Genomic DNA, 21,662 nt, shown 5'->3' with positions numbered 1-21,662 from the left:
GGGAAATGGTCGCAAACGAGCAGATGACCTCTTCTGTACAGGTGCGACTTCCTGCAGTTCCTTCCTGGTGCTCTGCATGATCTGGTCATCGTCATACCATGAGCTACTCAGCCGACCCTCAGGATACTCGAATAGATCGGGAAGCAACTCGGAAAGTCTTTTAGTCAAGCCACAAAGGGAAGGGACATCCAGCTTCTCAACATCCCTCAGGATTTCTGTGCTCTTAGATGAACGCGACGGCAGCAGGGTCCTAAATGCGGTGGGGTCGGGTTTCGTGCCAGTTCTCTTATACTCCTTCTCCAAACCCTCCAAGCCTGCGATGAGACTTATATACCCAGCCGAGACGTCCTGGCTATAGGTCGATCGAAACTTCTCATACCCCGAGTTCTCTTTTGCAGCAAGATCGATGCTTATAATATCAAGTGAGCGCCTCTGGAGAGCCTCCCTGAAGCTGGCTATGAGATCCATATCACTAAAGTTGAGCTGCGGAAGACTATTCGTTTGCAGGATGCTACTTCTGTGAGAAAGCATTCTAGATGAACGTGGACAACCCTTAGGTCGAAAGTGGACACTGGAGACAGCTCGAGATATTGAACTATTCAGGCTTGAGTCCTCGTGAGAGTCCTCGATCAAAGGAAAGAGCCCATCGCTACTCGGTCCCACCGGCCCATAAGACGAAAACCCCAGCTCAAAGACAGACGCGTCCGCCGAAATTGGAAAAGAAAAACCCCGGCACACGCTACTAGTATACATATTTTTATCAGTGGATTCCGAAACAGTATCCGAGGTAGTTGGTCCAAAGGACCTATCGACTTGACATTCCTCATCTGCCACGGATTCGAATGTTTTCTGAGTATCTGTACATGACAAGCAACGACTCATCGTATCTATAATGGAACAGTCGGGTTGTGAAAATTCGGGTAACATAACGCGGGAAACGTGGATATCAGTTGAAGAGCCTCGTGTGGCTGCATTTACGTCATCAGCCTTACTGTGCGCTGGGGCTTCCGATTCTGTAGCTTCAACAGTGCCGCCTTTTTGAATTGGGGGGTCCGTATCGATATCAGGAGCGGCAATTGCCTGAATCGTGTCACCCCCCCTACCATTCTATGGCGACAAGCCCTGTGTACCACTTGCATCGCGTGGCTGCACGACACGATCAGAGGTAGACGAAGCTTGTGGAGGCGAGGCCGTCTGAGTAGTCTGAGATGCATCCTGCTGCTCTTGCCTCGCTGATGATTTCTTAGAGCCTGGTCGAGTCAAAATCTTAGTAAAGCGGCGAATGGATCTCTTGATAGAATTTTCCTTCCGAGGGCCAGCAGGGTTATTCGAAATTGATGATTGGGGCTCCGAATGCTGCTGGGAGATCTGGACGCCCGGAGATGAGTTGGTCTGTTCCGAGATAAGATGATGCACATCATCCACAGAAGTAGGAGATGTAAGGGGTGTTTCCGGGACAGGAACACGAGAGGCACCATCCGAGTGCGTATGGGGTGTGTCTCCAGTGGTCGTCGAGGGAACGGAACCAGCACGATCAGGCGTAACGGTATCTTCGTTGAGTGGCGAAGATTGCTCGACCCTCGCGGTATCCTGAGACTGCTCCAAACGCAAAGCATCCTGGGCCCCACCGTTACGTGTGGCTGGTGGCATCAGAAGAGAATTTCCTGCAGGATTGACTATTGAATAGGTTAGCACTTGATTTCTACTTTGGGCTGCTTAAATTTGCAACTCACCGGCTTCTGTTGTATTAATGCGTTGCTGGACGTCCTGGTCCGAAGGGCGAGCTCCGGGTACAACCCCACCTTGAACGGGAGAAGACAGCATATCCCTTGACTCGATCGCCAATGAAGTTCTACGGGCTGCCACAATAGCTTGAGCTGGATGGAGCATGCCCTGGCCACGTGAAGCAGAAGGTGTTGCGAGCTCTGGAATGCCATGCAGCGCCGTGCTTTGGAAATGATTAGGGCCGCGGTGGATGGTACCATCCATGGACCTCGAACTGTCACCGGAGGGTCTTCCCTCAAGAGCATTACCTGAAAGTCCAGTTGGTGCATTTCTAACAGCGCCAGGCAGATGTGGACGGCGAAGATTGCCATCAGGAGGTACTGACCACTGCCTGGATGCTTGCTGGTTGGCACCCCTGGCCAAGTCGATCATTCTACCTGGATTCTGGCCCATGGTGATGTTGGATCGAGGAATAGAACCAGATGCAACAGGCAAGGGTGTCACTGATCCAGAACGAGAATTGATACGATCGGAAAAGGAATCTCGTTGAACACTAGGTCCAAGCATGTCGGGTCTGCGAATATGAGGGCCGCGCATATCCGGTCTACGCATATCGGGTCCACGCATATCAGGTCCACGCATATCAGGTCCAAGCATATCGGGTCCACGCATGTCATGTACACGCCTATCGGGTCCGCGCCTATCAGGTCTGCGCATATCAACTTCCAAACCCTGACGACCATCTGGTTGTGCCGCCCTCCTAGGCATTGGATGACCTCGGTGCGGGCGATAGTTGGGGGGAACTTGGTTCGGACCGGGCATGCGCCGCGGCACTGGGTGTTCCCGCATGTTTTCTGGGAATTGCTGCTGATCATGGGCCCCACGAGGACGGCTTCCAGAGCGACGGTCGGCTGCTGACGACCTATGATGAGTATTGGAACGGCTCGTGTCTGGGACATAATAGGCATGATGGGCATTCATATCAAAGGGCGACTCTTCGGACGCGCGCGGGGTCTCTTGCGTCAACGGTGTCATATGATACGTGTTGCCGAGTATCTGGGACTGAATTGCCTGTGTTGTGTTCATGGCAGCAAGATTTCGTGATACGCTGTCCAAGGTATTGTTCCTGTCGCTTCCTAGCGGTTTTTCGTAGATGGTGGGAACGAGAGGGTCAACCTTATTTCCAATCATTCCCGCCACTGCAGGACTATTAATCACTTGCAATTCGAAGCTTTCATCAGAGCATCGATATGGAGTTGAGCTTGTCGACCGGTTCGAAACATTGCTGGCTCGTCCATCGCCATGGGGGCCAGGCGCGTTGCGTCCGCGTGCTGGCTGTGACTGGGTATGGACGGAGCCCGAGGTGAGGTTGGAGGCTCTGCTGGCGCGGCCGTCATCGCGCGCGACTGGCTCACGTCGACGATTGTCATGAGTATTGTCTGGATGCGGTACTGCCTTTCGTCGTATCTGCACCGGAGGCTGGGTACCTTGAGGTGCCACAGCCTGGGGCTGCTGAGGGTTGGTGTTCAAGTGAGAGCCCCTGCTGGCGTGTCCGTCACCATGGCTGTTTTGGTGATGTCCTGCAGGCAGCGAGCCGCCAGGATCATTCTCGACCGGACCAGGTGCAGGAGGTTCATTAGACTGCAGAGCAACCCGATCTTCAGGCTGATCCATCGATGCTGCTTCACTTACAGGGTGTTCGTGCTGCTGGTCACGCTGCGAGCTTGGCGAGGGGCGAGAAGGGTTGATGGTATCGCCATCACCCGCACCGTTGCCGTCTGCAGTAGACATATTATTGTCCAGCAGTGGACGAAGAGTAAGATGCTTTGAATGAAAGGAGACGATAAGAAGTGTGAAAGAGGAAAAGCGAAGATGTTGCTGGGTTAGGGAGGTAGGTGTGAAAGTGGGCTAAGGCGTGTGCTCCTGCAGAAACCAAAACAGATGCTGCGAGAAAATATACTATGTCCTTCGGATCCAAAGGAGAGATGAGTATGCAATGAGTATACTCGCTAGGAGCGTCTGCCAAAAGGAGTGGAAGAGTTATTGCGTGTGGTGGGATAATAGGAGAAAGAAGTTTGTGGGCTTGGGCAAGAAGAGTTTGAGGGTGATGGGATGATTGTTGTGGAGGAAGTGAGAGAAGGAGATAGGCAGGTGGGCGGCCAAGCAAGCAAGCCAGCAAGCAGGAAAGCCAGAAATCAAGCAAGCAAGCACGCAGCTGTCTTTGCTCTTGCACTCGCCGTCGGCTCACTATGCCAATGATGAGGCAGCAGGTGCAGTCAGTGTTGGCCAGGCAGCTTGAACACGATGAGGATGGAGATGGTGACCTGGTGAGGTGCAGGAGATGGGAGAGAAAGAAAGTATGGCGATGGCTCCAATACCTTCTCCAATACCTTCTCTTCTCTTTGCTCTTTTCCTCTCCTTTCCCTACCGTAAAGAAAGGAGGAATACGACTTTGCTTTGACTTTGAAGATGACTGAAAGGAACGAGAAAGAAGGTGATGACGGGGAAAAGAAAGTAGTCTTTGCATGGGTTTCCGGGCCTTTCTACTATCTACTAGGATCCCTGATTGATGTTTTGCGTCTGCCTCTCATCAACGTGATCTTACGCCTTTGCCATTCACCAACATACACACAGTGTCTGCTGCCCACTATCCGCGGAACAAAACCCTTCCATCCAAGATTTTTGGCATCTCTCCTTTGCCCTTTGCCCCTTGCCCTTCGCCGTCATCGCAAGACTCTATCTCTTCTCGTACCCCGGGGTCTGTTCGACATAGACACCATTGGCGCGCCGCCATGGTGCATCGACTTTCTGCTCTTCGATCAGGTCCGACTTGAGGAGGACCTGGCAAGCGTAACTCCCGAGAAGGTCGCCGGGGCAATGGATCGAACGAAATCTAGGTTGATGTTTGTCAAGTCCGCATTGTTCTAAGTCTCCTTACTTCATGATTCTCTTTCTTCATAGCTATAGCTGCTTTCCCATCCACCGCGCGCCGCCTCCGCCGCAAAACCTACGAGCAACCAAGGGAGACATCCAAACCGAGACGTCGATAAACGGTCACAATCATCGCCTCATCACCGATCTTAAGCCATTACTATAATACATTATCGAGCGAAGACGCATACGCGCGCGCGGCTACTTCGCAATATACAAAAAGCCGACGAGTTGGGTATATAAGTGCAAGACTCGCCAAACGAAACAAAACTGGCGACAGAATGCCCGCTGAAAAGACATACAAGAAAGATTCACTCAGCAATCGTCTCCACTGACTCTTGCTTCTTCTTGCTGAACAACCGCTTGAAGGACGAAAGACTTGATTTTCTTAACAAGCCCTTGGACGCTGGCAGCTCTGGGGCGCGATACTCCATGGCTGACTGCGCTCGGGGAGCAGGATCTTGTGCTGGCGCCGGCGCTGGGCGGGAACGACTCGTCGAAGCTGGAGGAGACATTGCAACATGCAAACCTGATGAGGAGAGCTTGGGTGTGCTAGGCCCACTGCTCGGGAACAACCCAAACTGTGCACGAGGATGGGATGATTGTGCCGAAGCGGATCGTGGTGGCAGGCCCGTTGGCGAGGCAAAAGATCCACCGGACACAGAAGAATATGCAGAGTCTTTGCCCGTTAATGGTGGACTCTGCTCGTCCTTTGCTGGGTGTATCACAAAACGTTTTGCTTCTAATGTCTCGAGGGGCATAGTGGAAGGTTGGGGTTCAGAACGCTGTAAAACGCGAGTTGACGCTTGGTATGGTTCACCTGTGGGCTCTTTGCTTCCAGTTACTTGGCGATCAGAGGCACTCGAACTTAGGTCTCGTGACATTGATGACTGCGACTCGTGGCTGCGCGGCAACACAGTCACGTCGGAACTAGAGGCTTGTGAAGATATAGCCGCCGAGAGCTGCCTGGATCCTCCTTCGCGTTGCAGCGAGTCGTCGGAGTCTGAATGTTCGATTGTCCGTATCCGGCCTGTCCGCCCACGAGGCTGGTGGACTTCTCCAGGTCTGGGAGGGGTACTATCCCCGGATCTCGTCTCACCTAGCATACTAGAAGACGGCATGAAGGGCGGTCGCTCATTGGGGACCATGGGGAGCGGCTTATTGTCCGCGAAATTCCGAAAAGACCGTCCAGCATCTCTCGAACTCGTGCTCCTTGACGATGAGCGGCTCGCAATCTTGATAACTCAAGTCAGTAGGAGGCAACGGAAATTACACGTCCAACGATGCGGTGTAGATCGCTGGGGGAAAGGTACACTTACCATACTACGGCGGCTGGCCGCTCCACACCGCTTTTCAATTTCGTGACAGTAGCTGCTGACCTGGACGAGAACGACGCCGAGCTTCTCTGCTTTGGCAACGAGGCTCTGTAAGAATTGCGACCAACCGGCGGTGTTTCCACACATGGCGGAATATATTCGTGCAACGTCGTCATTGTGGCTGGTCCAGGTGTTCCCGATGCTGGCGAGATACATGTCTAGTTCAGTATTTGCGTCTCGATAGGTACTCATATCAACGAGGTAATCATTTAGCATCTGGGACATCCGGTTTATGGTCCTCTCAATGGTGATGTTGCCGTCCAGGAGCTGTGCACGATATGTGCGATCGTCCAGCAAACGGTCAAACTCGTTCACATGCTCCATTGGCACCTTCAAACACTTCCGGCGGAACAGCATGTCCTTAAGACTGCCTTCGATATCTTCGTTAGCTCGCTGGAGGAAAGCATCAAGCTCATTGACATGTTTGAGCAGGATCTCGGCCACGTCAGCCACCGACTTCTCCAGGTGCTGATGTAGGAGATGAACGCCAAAGACGATTTGTGCTATCGTCATCAAAAGCGGGTGATATTTCCCTCTGGCGTGATGTCGCCAGTGGCAATTGTATGTGAAGTTCCAATCGAGTTCCGAGGCCTCTCCATCCTTGCAGATCATTTCCTGTCGCTTTTCCACGCTCTTATTTGGATTTTGGAAAGGAACATATCCACCCTCGACTGTGGAAGCTAGTATGCTCTCCTCGAACGGCCCTTGCATGGAAGATAGAGGATGTATTGGGAAGGACATTATGTATTGATCCCGATCGGGTTGCCATTCGAGCGAATTGGGGTTCTCGTGTTGTTGATGGGCCTCGAGGCTCTTACGCGATCTCCGCGAGTTTCGCGAGCTGCTGCGGAAAGGCAGCATGGCGTAATGATGCCGGCCAGCGTGCGGCTGGATATATTTCAAAAATTGGATGAGCTCGACGATCGAGAGCCTTTGGACGGGACTCGCCTGGTCTCAGTCTATCGTGCGACGGCCAAAGGGCTGGACCCAGTCTACGGTTCGAGGGGGGAAGCGTGGGCGGTGCATGCACATGGAAGGCTGGTCGAGCTTCTTCTCCGATCGAGCGAGCGACGAAAGGGGCTGGCGTTCTAGTCGAGCGATGACGCCGTGAGAAGGCCGGACAGCATGCTGCAGTGAGGTATGGACAGCGAACGGAGGTTCGCGGGAGGGGGTGGGAGAGGTGAGGTGAGATGCGGTGTATGTTGGTGTAAGTGCAAGTGTGCGTGGGTTTGTTTCGAGGCTGTCGTTCAGCAGTCAGAAACTCAGCATGCAGCACGCAGCACTCAGCACACACAGCACACCGCAGCAGTACAAGTAAAGTACCTAGGTAGGTATCTAACAGCCAGCACCAAGCGGACAGGGCCAGCCAGAGAGCAGGAGTCAGCCCGCAAACCAGGCGCCATCATCCAGCAGATGCAGCATGATGGGACTGGGGGTGGTCAGGATCAGGGTTCAGGGCCTGGGACCTGTTCCGTTCCGTTCTGTTCTGTTGTGTCTGGTTCTGGCTTGGAGGGAGGTCGCGCCACTGAATGGCCCAGGGGGGTTCAAGTTTCTGAGGCCCCTGAAGAGCTAACGGGGGTGCTTGAGTCGCTTGAACGGGCGTGTGGACTGGGGAGGGGAGGGAGGCTTGAACGGGGGGCTTGAAGGAGAAAGAAAAAGAGAGGACAAGTGAGGAGAAGGGGGGGTGAATTGATCATAGAATGGAGGGAGCTGGGAGTGTTTGGACTGGGATGAGATGAGATGGGGATGGGATGAAGATGAGAATGGGGAATAGCTCGGGACTAGGGGGTTTAGTACTTCCGTCCAGTGTTCCACCAGCCGTACCATGTAACTTGCACGTACCCTACAAGTACCAAACTCTTACAAAATGCCTTCTACTTATAGCGTAGGGGTACCAGATACATACCTATAGCTTACAAGTGCGTTCAGATAACTACTGATCTCTTCTACTAGGTACTTACCAGTACCATACTGCACAGTATATCTACCTAGGTATCCAGTACCTATCTGTCATATTCTATGTGATATACACTATAAACAAAGGTACATCCAGTACTCCGTATCTACAGCATCAATCAGTAACTATCTACGGAGTAGGCATGTCATTGCGCTACCGACACGCCACGCCCAGTACAGAACCTATGGTACTCGTACAATAACATCCTACCAATGATTATTGTCACTATGCCTGTGCCTGTGCCTGGCTTGCCCCGTCCATACACCTGCATACCTGCATAGTGCATGTTCCCCTCCCCCCTCGTCTTGGAATTAGCTCCAGTCCACTCCACTCTCCCATCCCAGGTACATGCGGGAGCGAAAAAAGCCAGTACCGCCGTTGATGTTTCCCGTCCTCCATCCGTCTCGTATTCCTTCTTTACGTCCACCCGCTATCTATGACATACTCTGCCACTATTCTCCTATTGTTCACGTCTCTTTCCATAGTCTCCACATGGCGGTTGAGGTAGCTGCATCCTTCTACCAGTCCACCCTTCCGCCGGCGCCCCCAAGCATGCACAAGTACGGAGTACACACAACTACAAAAAATAAAGTCTTCACCATCGGCAAACTACTCTCGACTACAAGGTGTACTTGAAAAATCCAATTAGCCCCGATCTTTCCGAAGTATCCGTTGTTCTGTCCCCCGAGACACATGATTTCGTCATTTTGACACCTCGTGCCGTGCCATATACGTGCTAGTTCCCCCCGTCTTATTTGTCAAAACCTTCGTATCCCTTGATCGGCAAGCAAGTACGGAGTACATACAAGTACTTGTACTCTAATTGCTTGAGTTCACCAACCCACCAACTGTGAGCGTCCATGTCAGTTTCACGCTTCATGCGCTGTTGATGCACGTCCTGCATGATCTCGTAACGTCTAGCGATCTACCAGTCGCATGCCATCCCAGAGCATTCATGCAAAAACAATGTTCACGGTAATGCCCTCATTCGTGTGACCTTGCTTAGTATTGGCCCAAATTAGATATTACTTGTTTGATCCAAACTTGTGTTCGGTCCTGCTGGAGGGCAATCCGCATTGTTCATTACCAATAATTCGTGCCAATCGTGCAATTAAATAAGCCGTCAAGCCGTCAAACATAAGCAACCAGACCTCTCGTCCCGTCGATCTTCACGTTGCATACAGAGCAGTGACCGACTTTTCTTATCATGCGATCGCCACTGTTGGAGTTGAGAGAATTAAACCAGTCAAACCTTACTCTAGTTACATGAACCGGGCTGGTTGACTACACTATCTGCAAGTATCAAACGTGGGTTCCATGCGAATCTACCTATCTTTGTGGACATCTCCCACCGTATCTCTCGACTGCCTGTTGTCTCTGCATCAAGAACGAATTACTCGCAATGGGTCGCCGTCCGCTATTTCAATCATACTAGAATTTTCCGGCCCAACACCCAAATACTCACTGCAATGTCGCCTACTCAGAATTTTCGACATCCTGTCCTCTCTCATCTTCACACACATAGCTATCTGTCCACCAAGAGGTGGACTATGGCTCACTGTACATGCATGACTGAATTGATAACAATTTGTAGGAATACACCCGGAAGAGGCACTGGATTTCACAAGGTAGGTTTGACTTTGGGGGGTACTTGAATAATTTACTTTCATTTATTTGCAAGTTAGTATGCACTCTCAAAAGTATGTAAGTACCTAATCCATAGATCAAGTGTTGATACAGAACAGCGTAATACGAGGCAGTCAACCCGTTCAGTATGCGTTTTCTATCACATGTCCAAACAGCACCATGATTCCCTCTATCCAACTACTTTACCTGAGTGTATCGTAAATGCTTTCTAACCTTTCCACGTGCCCGCGACAGTGACATGTCGTCCAAGTTAGGTGTGGTTGGAAATGGCTGCCCCCACCCAATGCAAACAGTTACGATCTCGTATGATTGGTCTACTCCTGCAGCATCCGGACTAAACCCCTTGAGCGTTAGTTCGATTCTCATCTTCCTACCAACCGTCATCATCAATTGAGTCCACCGAATCTCGAGATTATCTTTCACCCCGGCCGCCCGCCCGTTTGCTCGTTGCTTTTTCTCGCTACGACAGTTCAATCCCGGCCGGGTAGTTTCTCCCATTATCTATTCATTCCATCACCGAAAGATAAGAAGTGGCCCTCACAAAGATTTGCTTTCTTTGTGTTCCTCCACTGTACTCCGTGCAACCATCAGAGATCAATTCGAGCTCCAAGCCATCCAGAACAACCCTCGAGTTCTCTATTAATAGCTGGCTCACTCATTGCACGATCTGGGCCCCCTTTTATTCTACACATCCTGCAGAGTTCGTCTGTTCCACGGACCACAAGTACTCGAGGCCAGGTGCCCCACCCCGATCCTTTGGAAGCAAGCCAGCTCTTCCCTTCCTTTCCTCTCCCCCTCGCCTCGCCTATCGAGTCAACACTAGAGATTTTAAGGGCTTAGTTCCACAAGTGAAGCAGAGAAGGGCCGGAAGCTTGTTTCGAGTTCTTTCACCCGTGTGTCACGTTGCCGTCTGCTCGACGCGACGCGCATTTTCATCACTCAATATCATACGTTCTGTGGAGTACGGCTTATTGCGAGAACGAGCGGAGACCCACAGATCTATCGAATAGCTTTTTTCCCTCGAAGCGCGGCAAATTGGGATCGGATTTCTATGGGATTTGGAAGAGGTGGCCAAGAACAAGCACATGGAGGGATCCACTTCTGACACTGATGGAGCGGGAATTGCCAATGGAAATGGAGCCACCGATCGCACCGAGGCAGAGAGTAAGCAAAATGGCATTGGGAATACCAATGGCGACACCAGAAAAGATGCAACTTATTCAGCGACAACGGTGACATCACCTTTGTTGCTCAATGCCAATCAAGCATCATACAATTCAACGACCGCTGCGCAACGCACTGAGAATGGAAGGAATGAAGATGGAACTAAGAAAGATGACGATCTCAGCGATTCCTCCAAACGCGCAACCTCGTCCAAGCATGTCCGCATGGCGGAGCATCTGCAGCGTCCACACCTCGCTGCTAATCACCGTAGTCTTAGTGATGCGATGAGAGCAGTACGGAGCCGTGAGGAGCAAGAAACGCTCCTCACTGATGATGAAATCGCGGACCCAGATGGCTGCTTGAGAGAAGACAGTAGTCGACTTGGACCTCGTGAAGTCTTTCATCCAGACCCACACAGTGCGCTCGATGTCTACTATACTATTCATCGAGTAAGGAGATTGGTACTAGCGAGCATTGATGACCCGTACAGCATTGAACAAATGAAGGAGCCAAGAATGAACGTTCTGATTGTAAAGCCTCTTGTAGATCGGCTGTACGATGAGGACGATGTTTCAGTCGGTAAGTCTGCGCTGGTTTTGCTCCGATCGTGTTTGTATCGACTAACCTTAATGATAAGTCTACTGCTTGTTGGTTAATAGGATGCAATTCCTTCATGAACAATCTTTCCAGCCCCATCATCAAAGTGTTAATCTCACGCGTGCGAATTTATGCGAACTGGTAGCTTTGAAGATGCTGCGGTTATACGACGAGGACAAAAGCGGCCGACCAGGCCTGCTTAGACTTGCCAACATTCTTGTTGCGCCATTCCAACCATTCCAGAATGCTCCTCCAGAGGTTTGTCCCGAGCGATCTGAATGGCACTATCAAAAGCAAGGTGGCTACGAGGGCAAATTGACCGCTCTGGAGGTGGCGATCGTATCTGAAAGCAAACTATTCCTTAGCAGCTCGGCGTCCCAGAAGATTATAGATGCTGTGTATCGCGGTAGGATCGTTTATACGCCAACTGCATTCCTCGATATCATTCCCGATCATTACAAGCATAAGCCTATCTCTTTATACGATCCTCGCAAAGCGCCATTGCTCAACCAGTACCGACTCATCGTACCCCGGAACCGTAACATTATCGAAGTCGTTCAGTTCATAGTTCTATTGGGTCTTTACTGCTTGTGCATGATGAACAGAGACAGCACCGCCAATAGCAACTTCACTGCACCCGAAGCGTGGTTCATGGTGTATGCTGCTGGCTGGGTTTTGGATGAATGCCTGTCGGTCCTGGAACATGGATGGGTCGTCCATACTCAGGAACTATGGGCGTTCCTTGATCTCACATTCGTCTTTATCTACTGGCTTTACTTCATATTGCGGATCTACGGATTTGTGACTGGCGATGCCGAAGCTGGGCGGCAAGCACTCGACATTCTTGCTATTGCATCCCCAGTAGTATTTCCTCGTCTTGCTTTCAACCTCATGCCAGAGAATATGCTTTTCATCTCCCTCCGAGCCATGGTGAAGGAATTTACCGCACTTACACTCATCGCTGTTTGGTGTTTCGGCGGCTTTCTCCTCGCACTCAAGTGGCTCTCCATGGGGAACCCCAACATCGACTTCGCCGACTCTCCCGCACCCGTCACCATCTCCAAATGGATGCTCTGGATTTGGTTCGGACTTGACGGCACTGGCATTCAACAGGCTCCGCGCTTCCATGAAGTTCTCGGACCAACCTTGATGGTGATTTATGCCTTCCTCGGCAATACGCTCTTCCTCACAGTTCTCGTCTCGATCCTCTCCAACACGTTCTCCAAGATCGCCGCCTCCGCTACCGCCGAAATCCAGTTTCGCCGCGCTGTCACCACGTTCGAGGGCGTGAAATCCGACTCTCTCTTTGCATACCGACCCCCCTTCAACATCCTCGCCCTCTTCATCCTTCTCCCTCTCAAATTCTTCCTTACACCTCGCTGGTTTCACAAAATCAACATCACCCTCGTCCGCATACTTAATGCCCCAATTCTCCTCCTCATCGCCCTCTATGAGCGCAAATACCTCTGGAACGCTCCGCGCCCACAACGCACGCTCGGACCGTCCAAGCGCGAAACATGGAGCATCTGGAGCTGGAAGAGTTTCAGTCCGCATTCAGATCTGCAAAAAGTGTTCGAAGAGGAGCCACCGCAATCTGTCTGCGAGAGGATAGAAGAGCAAGACGAATTGGAAGACGCCATTTTGGAACAGAGTTTTGCTGGGACGGGTGTCGGACAGAGGGGAATCAGTCCCGGAAGCTTCCGCGTCGGAGGTAGGCGCAGGAGATTGAGCAGTGTCTGGCACGAATGATTCGTCACTTCATCCCAAGTATGCGGTCTGGAGGTTACATTTTTCTGGGTTTTTTTGTTTCCGTGGCGTTGGGTTTGTTTGCCATGGGTCTTGGCACGTAGCACTGGTGGATGTGCTGTCCTATCCTTCGGGATCCCGCCGTTCCTCGTTTAGTGGCTGCCTGGTGGTAGCAAACGGCAGAGGTCTTGTCCTCTGTTCTCCAGCACATATATACGTCGAACCTGCTCAAGGTATCGATCGATCAGATACAACTATATTATATATACCCCCTTTTCATAGTTTTGACCTAACTGCTCGCGCTCTCATGGCCTCCTTGCCTGATTGACTACTACGCTAATCTGGAACTGTTTGCACTCAGTCTGCGGGAGGTGCCTCTACTCTCAGCGTCGCAATTATAACCCACCACCCCCAGCGACGCGATCGCTCAGAAAGTATTCATTTCCCCTGCTCCATCAGATGATGGCAATCATTTACTAACCTTATTCTTCCAGGCCCGTTCGAAAGACTCCTACTGATTGTTCCTTGATCACAAGTCAGCCAACATCCCACGTCCATCCTCTACCAGGTCGACGATAACCCACGTCAATCATCGTGCAAACTTGGGTGCCACTCTCGCCACAGCTCTTGTCTTGTCCGCCTCGCTATATAACATGACCAAAAATTCCTAGCCCCTTTCAACGGGACTATCATCCACGACGAGAACGTGCGGAAAATGCGGTCGACCGCCTTGTCCTATAGCAAAACATTCATGCTACTTTCTTTCTGCCCGTGGCAAACCTTTCAAGTCTTCGCCACCTGGACTTTGAACAACTCAGAGAGACAGCGAAATGGGAAGGAAAAGGCTGTTTGAAGACGCACCTGGGAAAATTCAACGATTATGTGGCCTGATGCGCGACTTTGTGGTGTAAGTTATACACGTTGTCCAAATGGAATTCTGCAATGAAGGTTTTTTTGCTTTGAGTACATTCATTGCTAACTTGAAAATATAGATCTCGGACCAGATACACGGAAGTTTTGTCGACTCTTCACGATATATATCCCGTTCCTTCATCTTCTACGACAAAGGATACATATACATCTTCGATTGAAGCACACATGATGCAGACATGGTTTTCTGTGATCTGTCTTCGCTATAATGAACGGAAACTTCATCTCGGTTATCTCCACACGACCACCAAGCCGAATCCAAACTTCCACCGATTGCATGGATGAAGATTTTCATACGTCTTCTTCTTCATCAAGTACGATGAAGCATTGAATGCATTGCAAACTTGGCACACCCAACTGTTACCCTTTATATCTATATCTATGACACCTCCACGGCAAAGCAAAGGCAAGCCGTCGCTGTCCGGGTTCATCATGTCTGCAATAAGACATCATGCCTAACAGCAACAACACAATCGATCTCCCACTCAACGGGCAAGAGGCATTCGCGCTCTATATATCTCCAAGCCGTCCACATAGTCACCCCTTTGCTGCAAGGGCCTAGCGGTCATGTGCAGATGTGGTCGCTACCAGAGACTTAATCCAGACTAGCCTAGTGCGAAGATCTCGCACAGATTATATACATTCTCACCGAGAGAAAGTCGGGCCAGATTGGCGGCCGATTCCTTTTGGTGCAGCTACGTCGTCCTTCAGCCAAGTACCAACCCCAGCGGCGCCAAACTGTTGGAACAAACTGTTGGCACCATTACCCTTTCATCTAGGCAGCTTCAGGACGACTACTAAAATACTCCACCCAAGAGCTTCCGGTTAGACGCTCTTAGCAGGTCTCATATATAAATGTCGGACCGGGAGGGGTGAGGGAATCCTCTCTTGACATTTCTTGGTTGGAACCCGGGATTTTGTCAGTCCAACCTGAAATGATGTTCCGATTGGGCAGAGGCAGTAGTCAAGCACTTCAAGAAACGCGAAAAGAAAGGGAGCAAGTTGCTCACTTTCATACTCGATGCAATGCTCACATGGACCCGCGCAATGCTCACAGCGGAAGGACGCTGCATACTGTCTCGCATCTTGGTCTTGCTTCTAGATGTCATAGAAGGGAGAGACACGAATCCATACCCAACCGTCGCTCGTGGGCACGCAACATCCTTCCGACTACACGATCGCAAGGTCTTATGACTCCCGGCCCTATGTCTGTCTCGCGGTGCCACCAGAACAGCAATATATAGAACAGACACCTCTCGACGTCCTTATATAAGCGCGACCCAACGTATTCGACACAAGGACAGCTGAATTACTCCAGGTCGCATCGGTATCTTGAATACCCTCTTAGGTTCTATCCAGCGGTGTTCTTCCGGGATCTAGACTTCCATCGCGAAGTATCTTATGACGGGTACAGTCGATTTGCCCGGAGACGCTAAGCAACTATAAATTCTGAACTGGGAGTTCCCTTTTCAAATTGGACCCCTAGCAGAGAAATATATATTTCGGTATCGGACATGACACCTATAGTTCGCTTTCGTTTGGATCGTGTGTTGAGAACGAAACTCAGTTGTTCTAGTAGCATTTCGAAATTATAATAATTGTCCGCCCTGAAGTAGTGACCGGGCGATATGAACTGATAGAATATTATTCTGTAGTGACTGACTGCCTGCCTTCCCACAGTTGCGTACAGAACTATGAACCTTGTTCTTGTTAATGTGACTTCGTCTTTTAACGTGGTTGCTGCTGATTCCCTCGGCTATGAGTCTCTCGCCGCAGATGTTCGCATCAATTACACCTGAGTGACTAGAGTAACTGTGCGAATATTGGGAAATTGCTGCGCGTATGTTGATATTTATGTGATGAAAGATTTAGTAGATTCATGGAACAATTTACAGAAAACAAGGCATACCGCTGATCGCTGTGCAACTTGCGTGATGTTTGCTATAATGAACACTTGAGTACACGACTGTCCTCTAAATAAATTACTCCTATGTACCCTCTTACAACTCATACATAGATACAATTGTCCTGGCCATTATGGGCTGGTTCGATTTATGGGCAGTTCGCGCTTGCCTCCTCTTGAATAGGGCATCCTCCACAGATACCGTTGTTCGCGGGCAAATAAACTTGTTCCTTCCAGCAGCACCAGTCGACACTTGAGCATACGCCTTGAGTGGCAATTTGGATCTCACAGTCGACACAGTTGTGCTGTCTTGCCTGTTTGCGGATGGTGGGAGATGACGAGGCGATGGTTGCGCCGAAAGCGAAGAATGAGAGGATTGTCGAGAATTGCATGTTGTCGGATGGAGTCGTTTGAGACTAATTTTTGGTAAGCACACTGTCAATATTGCGAATAAATGCGATCGTCTAGAAAGCGTAACTCTAGCAGGGAGTTGGTGGCAGAACGCGCCGGACTTGTACATACTGGTTTTATTTGGATTGGATCTATCTGTTGTATTGTGATGTTGTAGGGTGGAGGGTGAGATTTGCTTGTTGATTCTTGGATCCGTAATCGTTATTCAAGCTATTATTTATACGCTGAAGCGTAGAGATGCTCTCTCTACAACGTAATATCTCCGAGCCAATGTTGGAACCAACAGGATAATTTCGAGGCTGACTGTTAGTACACATATCTCGTATGTGTGGCCTAATACCAAGAGACGTTTGACCCATTCCCAACCCCGGATTCCACAAATCTGTAGAACGCCTTGAAACCTTGGATCGTCTAATGCACATCTCAGCCACAACGGGGAATAATACACACTGCCACTTCACTGTTTATTAGCATTGAGTGGCTGATTTTCCTGGATGTTGCTTCCGTAATACTGTCACGGAATTGACACGCGAAGGAATACACAACTTGGCGTGTAAATCAGTTTTCGCGCACCCGCCAAGGGACACGAAGTAACGCAAAAAGGCTATGCCATGCCCAAAGGTCTGATTGAGACTAATATGGAGACTGGTGAACCATAGATTCTTAACAACGCCGTGGGCGAGATTTTCTTGAGCTGGAACGGTCGTAAGTTTCGAATTCGAGCCCAGTATGACGACGGCCTTCATCGTTACGTGGCTATTTACGTCGAGGAGACTTCCGGCGCCGAGAAACAAGCCCAGCGGGAATTCTTTTTGGAGGATTTTACCAGGCTCGGAGACCTATAATCAGAGAGGAAAGATCGTCAATGTATTTGACCAGGCGGGTGTTGTTCCGAGCAGCACGCCTGACTTCAAAGTCACAGTCAATCTTCTGAATAGCCATCACTAATTTGCGCGCGAGTATAGATAAGTAATGAGGTGTTCCGCTGGTATTGGAAGCGATTACATATGTCAATCGTATTCCTATGATGCCGTTTACCGAATGATCTCTGCAACTGGATGGGAGCACCAAGCGGCAAGCCTTGTGGACCAACTTCATCAGACAAGTGAAATAGTTTCGACAACCGACCTATGCATCTCAGCGATAGGAAGGCCTTAGGGAGATATTCAGAGACATACATGCCATATTCTGTGGATACCATTCTGTTCATGAAGCATGATTGTATTGGTTCTTCAAAGCGAGACCTTATTTCCTCATTCAGGTGTCCATTTTGATATCATCGATCCTGATGGGGGGAAATAAAAGTCGATTGGGTTGTTGCTCCTTCTAAGATAGACAATGCTATTTGAAAGTGACTACCAAGGGAGTGAAGCCCATTTCGTATAATTCTAAAGTCCGCTTCAGCGCAGCATTGAATGATGGGAAAATCATCTCTAAAATCTAATGTACGTGCTTCTTCAGATACTTCGTTGCTAGGACTTCAACAAGAATCGCAAGACTTCCACCCAAAGCATCACCGCCAAAATTCCCCAAGCCTCCATAACTCATGGCAAAGCTCCTAACTTCCTCCGGCTCACCTTGACGCCTGAAATCGTCCGCAATCTTGTAGTTAGTGTTAGTAACACCTCCACCCACACCTCCACCTACTAGGAACAGGAAAACAACCCAGGCAGGGTAATATTTTAGGAAGGGGCTGAAGAGTTGGATGACACCGATGACGACAATTGCGATTTGCATGATAGCCCAGCCCCAGATGAATGTAAGCTTGAACCTCATTGACAAAGTGGAGAAGAGGAATTGACCAAACCCATATGCAAGATCTGTCGCAACGCATGTTAGCTGAATCTGTAATCTAGCGTGAGCACGATCACCTACAACATATCTCAAACTGCAAGTCCCCGTGAGGCGAACCCTTAAAACTCCTCAAGTCCTGAAGCGTAGGGGATAGGCCTAGCATTGTTGTAATTGCACTAGTCGTGCAAAGTAGCAATGGAACAACGTAGCGTGGAAGAATGATCTTGAAGAATAGCCCGAGACGTGAGCGATCTTTGCCAAAGCCTCCTGGACAACTCTTTTCTACTTGCAGAGGCGTGGTCGATTTGAATTCGCTCTTTGTTGAGTTTGACTCGGTCGAATCCCCGCTGGGTGAGTCGCGACGATCCATTGCGAGCCCTCGTACACGCTCGGCCTCTTTCCTCCTCTCACTGCTCAACATTATCCACCAGACAGGGCACATCCCGATTGGAAGGGCCATACATGTCCAGAATACCTTTTTCCAGGACTGGTCTAAGGGCTTCATCAGGGCAATGTATAAGGCTGGGCCGAACACAACGGAAAATCCACAGCCACTGCTGAAAGACACCACTGTGAATTGTGGGAAGGAAGCGGCAACAGCGAGGTATGTATTGGAACCAAACGCGTAGGTTGCCCCTCCTAGCATTGTTCCCACCACGGGGCCTGCTACATTTGAGCCGAGAGTGCAGATACCGAAAGATGCTACACCTGCTACTACCAGTATAACAGTTTTGAGCGTATATGGAATCAAGTGTGCAAAGAGAGGAGTCGCAAAAGATGTGATCGCGGCGGTTACAAAGGCACATAGACCGTAAGCTCCTGTCACTCCGGTAAACATGGCTTTTGCAGCGGCAGTTATTGTCGTACAGGGTAAGCCAACCTGTGAAAAGAATGAGTGTCTAAGATTCCAACTGGGGAAATCTCTACATTCGAGCGTCATACCAGCATTCCTAGCAAGAAAAACGCTATTGAGTCGGTTGAGAGATAGACTTTAATATTGCGAGAATGTTTTTCATCATGTTCCTCCTGGGCTCCATTGTGTATGGCATTCGATTGAATTTCCACTGAGGACCGATTCTTGTCTTGGAGTTCGTTCTTGTTATCGATTTCAGAGGTTTTGGCGTGCGTACTGTACTCTGGGCCAGGCATTTTAGCAACTTTGCACCTGAACAGCAGATGAATTTTCAGAAGATTTACTTTGTATATGTCCTTACATTCTAACGGCCCAGAGGGCTCTAATTAAATGCAGGCACGGCGTAAAATCTCTGCGAGAAATGCACTCTCAGGCCTGTTGTACCTTGTCAGACTCCTGAGATGCGTGGCCAAATGCTACTTACCTGTTCTGCCTGGTCGAAAACCAGCGCTTGGCCGCAGGACATAATTGCTCCCACCTGAATGGGAAGGTCGTAGATTGATCAAAGTTTCACCGCCGGCGGTATTTGATGACAAGGTCAAATGCGATTTACTGGTACGAGAGTGGACTGGGTCCGATATTAAAGGATGTTACCGGAGCCCCGATACGCTTAAGCGCCGAAGTACAAAATGGGAGGAAAGAAGCGAATCGGAGTCGAAAAACAAATCTGGTGTTACACAAACTCTCAGCTGAAGGGAAAATGTTTTCCACATTGGGATCGAGGCACATTATTCCGTCTTGTGCTAATTCAATTGGGAGTCATTTCCTGGTCGCCTGGCTGTCTATTTTTATCGAGTACGAATTCCAACTCCAACATTCCACGCAACTGCAGCAGGCATGATGATTGTCACTTAATCTGAACGGCTTTCTCTGTGCGTTTGTTCATTTGAATCTCCAACCACGAGATTTAGATTCACTATGAGAAAAGATCACCAAGCGCTTGTTTCTTGCAAACCATGTCTATCTATGAAATCATGAAACAATTTCAAGACCAAAGAATAAGAGTCGGCGGCTTTCCATTTTCCCCAGGAAGTAGACCCACAAACGAACTGAGTGTGTACCGTACCAATTCCTCCGGTCGATCCCATGCTCGATCGCATGGCTTAACTTCGTGAAAGTTTCTGAAAGTTCTAATTAGATGCAATGAAATTGATCACTTTGGAGAGACAAGCTTACCGCGGGTTGAAGAATGTAAGGTCACCTTCGATTGCGCTCAACGCCTTGAAAAGATGACCCTGAACGCCCGTCGGTTTATAAGCATATCTGGGGAATTCTTTCTGAAAATTCCGATCATCTTCAACGCCCTGCCACTGACGATCGTAGATGATTGTATCGCCGCCTGGTATCTTCTTCAACAGAATGTTCCATGTGAGTTGTCCGGCGATCCTTCCTATCTCCCAATCTGGGCCGTCCTGCGCTGGCTGTCAGACACTGAAAGCTGGACTTATCCATCACAGAAACTTACATATTGACCGAAGTCCGGATGGATCTGAATGTAATTGTCGACCACCCTCAGTAGTCCGCAGAAGTACTTCTTATCCCCTTCCAGGGCAATTCTTGTTTCCAAGCCCATGATCTCCTGGAGTGCAGCAGCGACTCGGCCAACGATGTCGATGTTTGTTTCAGCCTTTATGCGATCTTGCAGGCTGTTTGCTTCTTCGATCCCCTCGAAATATGCCTTCTTGTCTGGATTGGTCAGAGTGAATGGGCAAGATTAGGTTTGCTTACTTACCATATCTATTATCGAACTGCGTGATTCCGACAGATCCAACACGGGGAAAGACCATCTTTAAATCGTAACAGCCCTGCATGATGAGCTCGCGAATTGGTGAAGGTTCAGGATACTCTAACTTACAACTCTATGGGACTGGATCACTTCGGCCACTTTCTGACACTCATCGCTAGAGAGAAAACCCGTGTGTCGAATGGATGGAATTACATTGTTGAAGAGATTCCAGATTGCATCCTTCGTTAAGGGTTGGTCCTGAAGCGTATGCCAGTTGGAAGTGACTTGAATTTTTGGGATTGGCGCAATTGGCGAAATACTGTCGTGTTGATCATTCACCAAGGCAGGCTGGATGTTTGACACCGGATTCGAATAGCGGCTGAAACGTCTCTGGTTGCAGGAGGAATATGCTAGGAGACGTGGCTGGCAGACAACACGGCGAAATGAGAGTCTGGTAGACAACATCATGGCATTGTTCAAAAGAAGAATTTCTTGGAGTGGTAGAAAGGTTTTCTGTTTTCATGCACGAATGGTATATTATTCGAGTGAAAAGGCACATACATGTGTCTCTACCGGAGGTGCTTATGTGATTGCCCTCTGCACATGCAGGCACATTGACCGGTGAATGGTTGAGGCTTAAAGTCGGTCTCCTCCGTATGTAGTGGCCAGGCTGAAATGCCAGCTGAGTTGCAATAGTCAAATTTTTCATCCTGGAACCCCGTAAACTTGGATGTAACGGACTTGTGAAGTCGGCCAGAAAAGGCTGCAAGTCTTCCATTCCGATGTCTTGTGTCACTTCTGGGCAAATAAGGCGGACGGAACCTTGCACTCAGCCGTACGCA

General features: G+C 49.7%; 7 protein-coding genes across 7 annotated transcripts; 2 read left to right on the top strand and 5 right to left on the bottom strand.

Moving 5' to 3' along the window:
* Positions 1-783: 783 nt before the first annotated feature.
* On the bottom strand, positions 784-2,600 carry BU24DRAFT_421286 (uncharacterized protein). Its single transcript, XM_033527692.1, has 2 exons — positions 1,734-2,600; positions 784-1,676 (listed from the first exon to the last, which is right to left on the bottom strand). The coding sequence occupies exons 1-2, from the start codon at positions 2,572-2,574 to the stop codon at positions 1,108-1,110; spliced, it is 1,410 nt and encodes a 469-aa protein (XP_033386647.1). The 5' UTR covers positions 2,575-2,600; the 3' UTR covers positions 784-1,107.
* A 2,210-nt stretch (positions 2,601-4,810) lies between these two features.
* Positions 4,811-7,032, bottom strand: BU24DRAFT_168225 (uncharacterized protein). The gene is made up of 2 exons (XM_033521468.1): positions 5,976-7,032; positions 4,811-5,891 (listed from the first exon to the last, which is right to left on the bottom strand). The coding sequence occupies exons 1-2, from the start codon at positions 6,891-6,893 to the stop codon at positions 4,968-4,970; spliced, it is 1,842 nt and encodes a 613-aa protein (XP_033386646.1). The 5' UTR covers positions 6,894-7,032; the 3' UTR covers positions 4,811-4,967.
* Positions 7,033-7,774, top strand: BU24DRAFT_168231 (uncharacterized protein). Its single transcript, XM_033521469.1, has one exon. It carries the CDS (start codon positions 7,173-7,175, stop codon positions 7,674-7,676), a length of 504 nt encoding a protein of 167 aa, XP_033386645.1. The 5' UTR covers positions 7,033-7,172; the 3' UTR covers positions 7,677-7,774.
* Positions 7,775-10,599: 2,825 nt separating this feature from the next.
* On the top strand, positions 10,600-13,163 carry BU24DRAFT_168205 (uncharacterized protein). The gene is made up of 2 exons (XM_033521467.1): positions 10,600-11,379; positions 11,438-13,163. Exons 1-2 carry the CDS (start codon positions 10,722-10,724, stop codon positions 13,144-13,146), a joined length of 2,367 nt encoding a protein of 788 aa, XP_033386644.1. The 5' UTR covers positions 10,600-10,721; the 3' UTR covers positions 13,147-13,163.
* A 2,938-nt stretch (positions 13,164-16,101) lies between these two features.
* Positions 16,102-16,564, bottom strand: BU24DRAFT_421282 (uncharacterized protein). The gene is made up of 2 exons (XM_033527691.1): positions 16,499-16,564; positions 16,102-16,392 (listed from the first exon to the last, which is right to left on the bottom strand). The coding sequence occupies exon 2, from the start codon at positions 16,366-16,368 to the stop codon at positions 16,126-16,128; it is 243 nt and encodes an 80-aa protein (XP_033386643.1). The 5' UTR covers positions 16,369-16,392; positions 16,499-16,564; the 3' UTR covers positions 16,102-16,125.
* Positions 16,565-17,827: 1,263 nt separating this feature from the next.
* On the bottom strand, positions 17,828-19,330 carry BU24DRAFT_461254 (uncharacterized protein; the record flags this gene model as incomplete). The annotated part of the gene is made up of 3 exons (XM_033531876.1): positions 17,828-18,207; positions 18,263-19,061; positions 19,124-19,330. 3 exons carry the CDS (start codon positions 19,328-19,330, stop codon positions 17,828-17,830), a joined length of 1,386 nt encoding a protein of 461 aa, XP_033386642.1.
* Positions 19,331-20,079: 749 nt separating this feature from the next.
* Positions 20,080-21,285, bottom strand: BU24DRAFT_345926 (uncharacterized protein; the record flags this gene model as incomplete). The annotated part of the gene is made up of 4 exons (XM_033523468.1): positions 20,080-20,215; positions 20,271-20,506; positions 20,560-20,775; positions 20,950-21,285. The coding sequence occupies 4 exons, from the start codon at positions 21,283-21,285 to the stop codon at positions 20,080-20,082; spliced, it is 924 nt and encodes a 307-aa protein (XP_033386641.1).
* Between the last annotated feature and the right edge of the window lie 377 nt (positions 21,286-21,662).

This window comes from Aaosphaeria arxii (assembly GCF_010015735.1).
Source record: "Aaosphaeria arxii CBS 175.79 unplaced genomic scaffold BU24scaffold_3, whole genome shotgun sequence".
Lineage (NCBI taxonomy): Eukaryota > Fungi > Ascomycota > Dothideomycetes > Pleosporales > Aaosphaeria > Aaosphaeria arxii.
Note: the sequence above shows the minus strand (reverse complement) of the source record. Positions and strands in the feature narration are given on the sequence as shown.

Bases quoted from the DNA above. Each gene is read 5' to 3' on its own strand.
- BU24DRAFT_421286 (XM_033527692.1), bottom strand. From the start codon at position 2,574: ATGCGGGAACACCCAGTGCCGCGGCGCATGCCCGGTCCGAACCAAGTT. The intron at 1,677-1,733 runs GTGAGTTGCAAA...CCTATTCAATAG, and splicing joins CATTAATACAACAGAAGCCG to TCAATCCTGCAGGAAATTCT.
- BU24DRAFT_168225 (XM_033521468.1), bottom strand. From the start codon at position 6,893: ATGCTGCCTTTCCGCAGCAGCTCGCGAAACTCGCGGAGATCGCGTAAG. The intron at 5,892-5,975 runs GTAAGTGTACCT...TGAGTTATCAAG, and splicing joins CGGCCAGCCGCCGTAGTATG to ATTGCGAGCCGCTCATCGTC.
- BU24DRAFT_168231 (XM_033521469.1), top strand. From the start codon at position 7,173: ATGGACAGCGAACGGAGGTTCGCGGGAGGGGGTGGGAGAGGTGAGGTG.
- BU24DRAFT_168205 (XM_033521467.1), top strand. From the start codon at position 10,722: ATGGAGGGATCCACTTCTGACACTGATGGAGCGGGAATTGCCAATGGA. The intron at 11,380-11,437 runs GTAAGTCTGCGC...CTTAATGATAAG, and splicing joins TGAGGACGATGTTTCAGTCG to TCTACTGCTTGTTGGTTAAT.
- BU24DRAFT_421282 (XM_033527691.1), bottom strand. From the start codon at position 16,368: ATGCAATTCTCGACAATCCTCTCATTCTTCGCTTTCGGCGCAACCATC.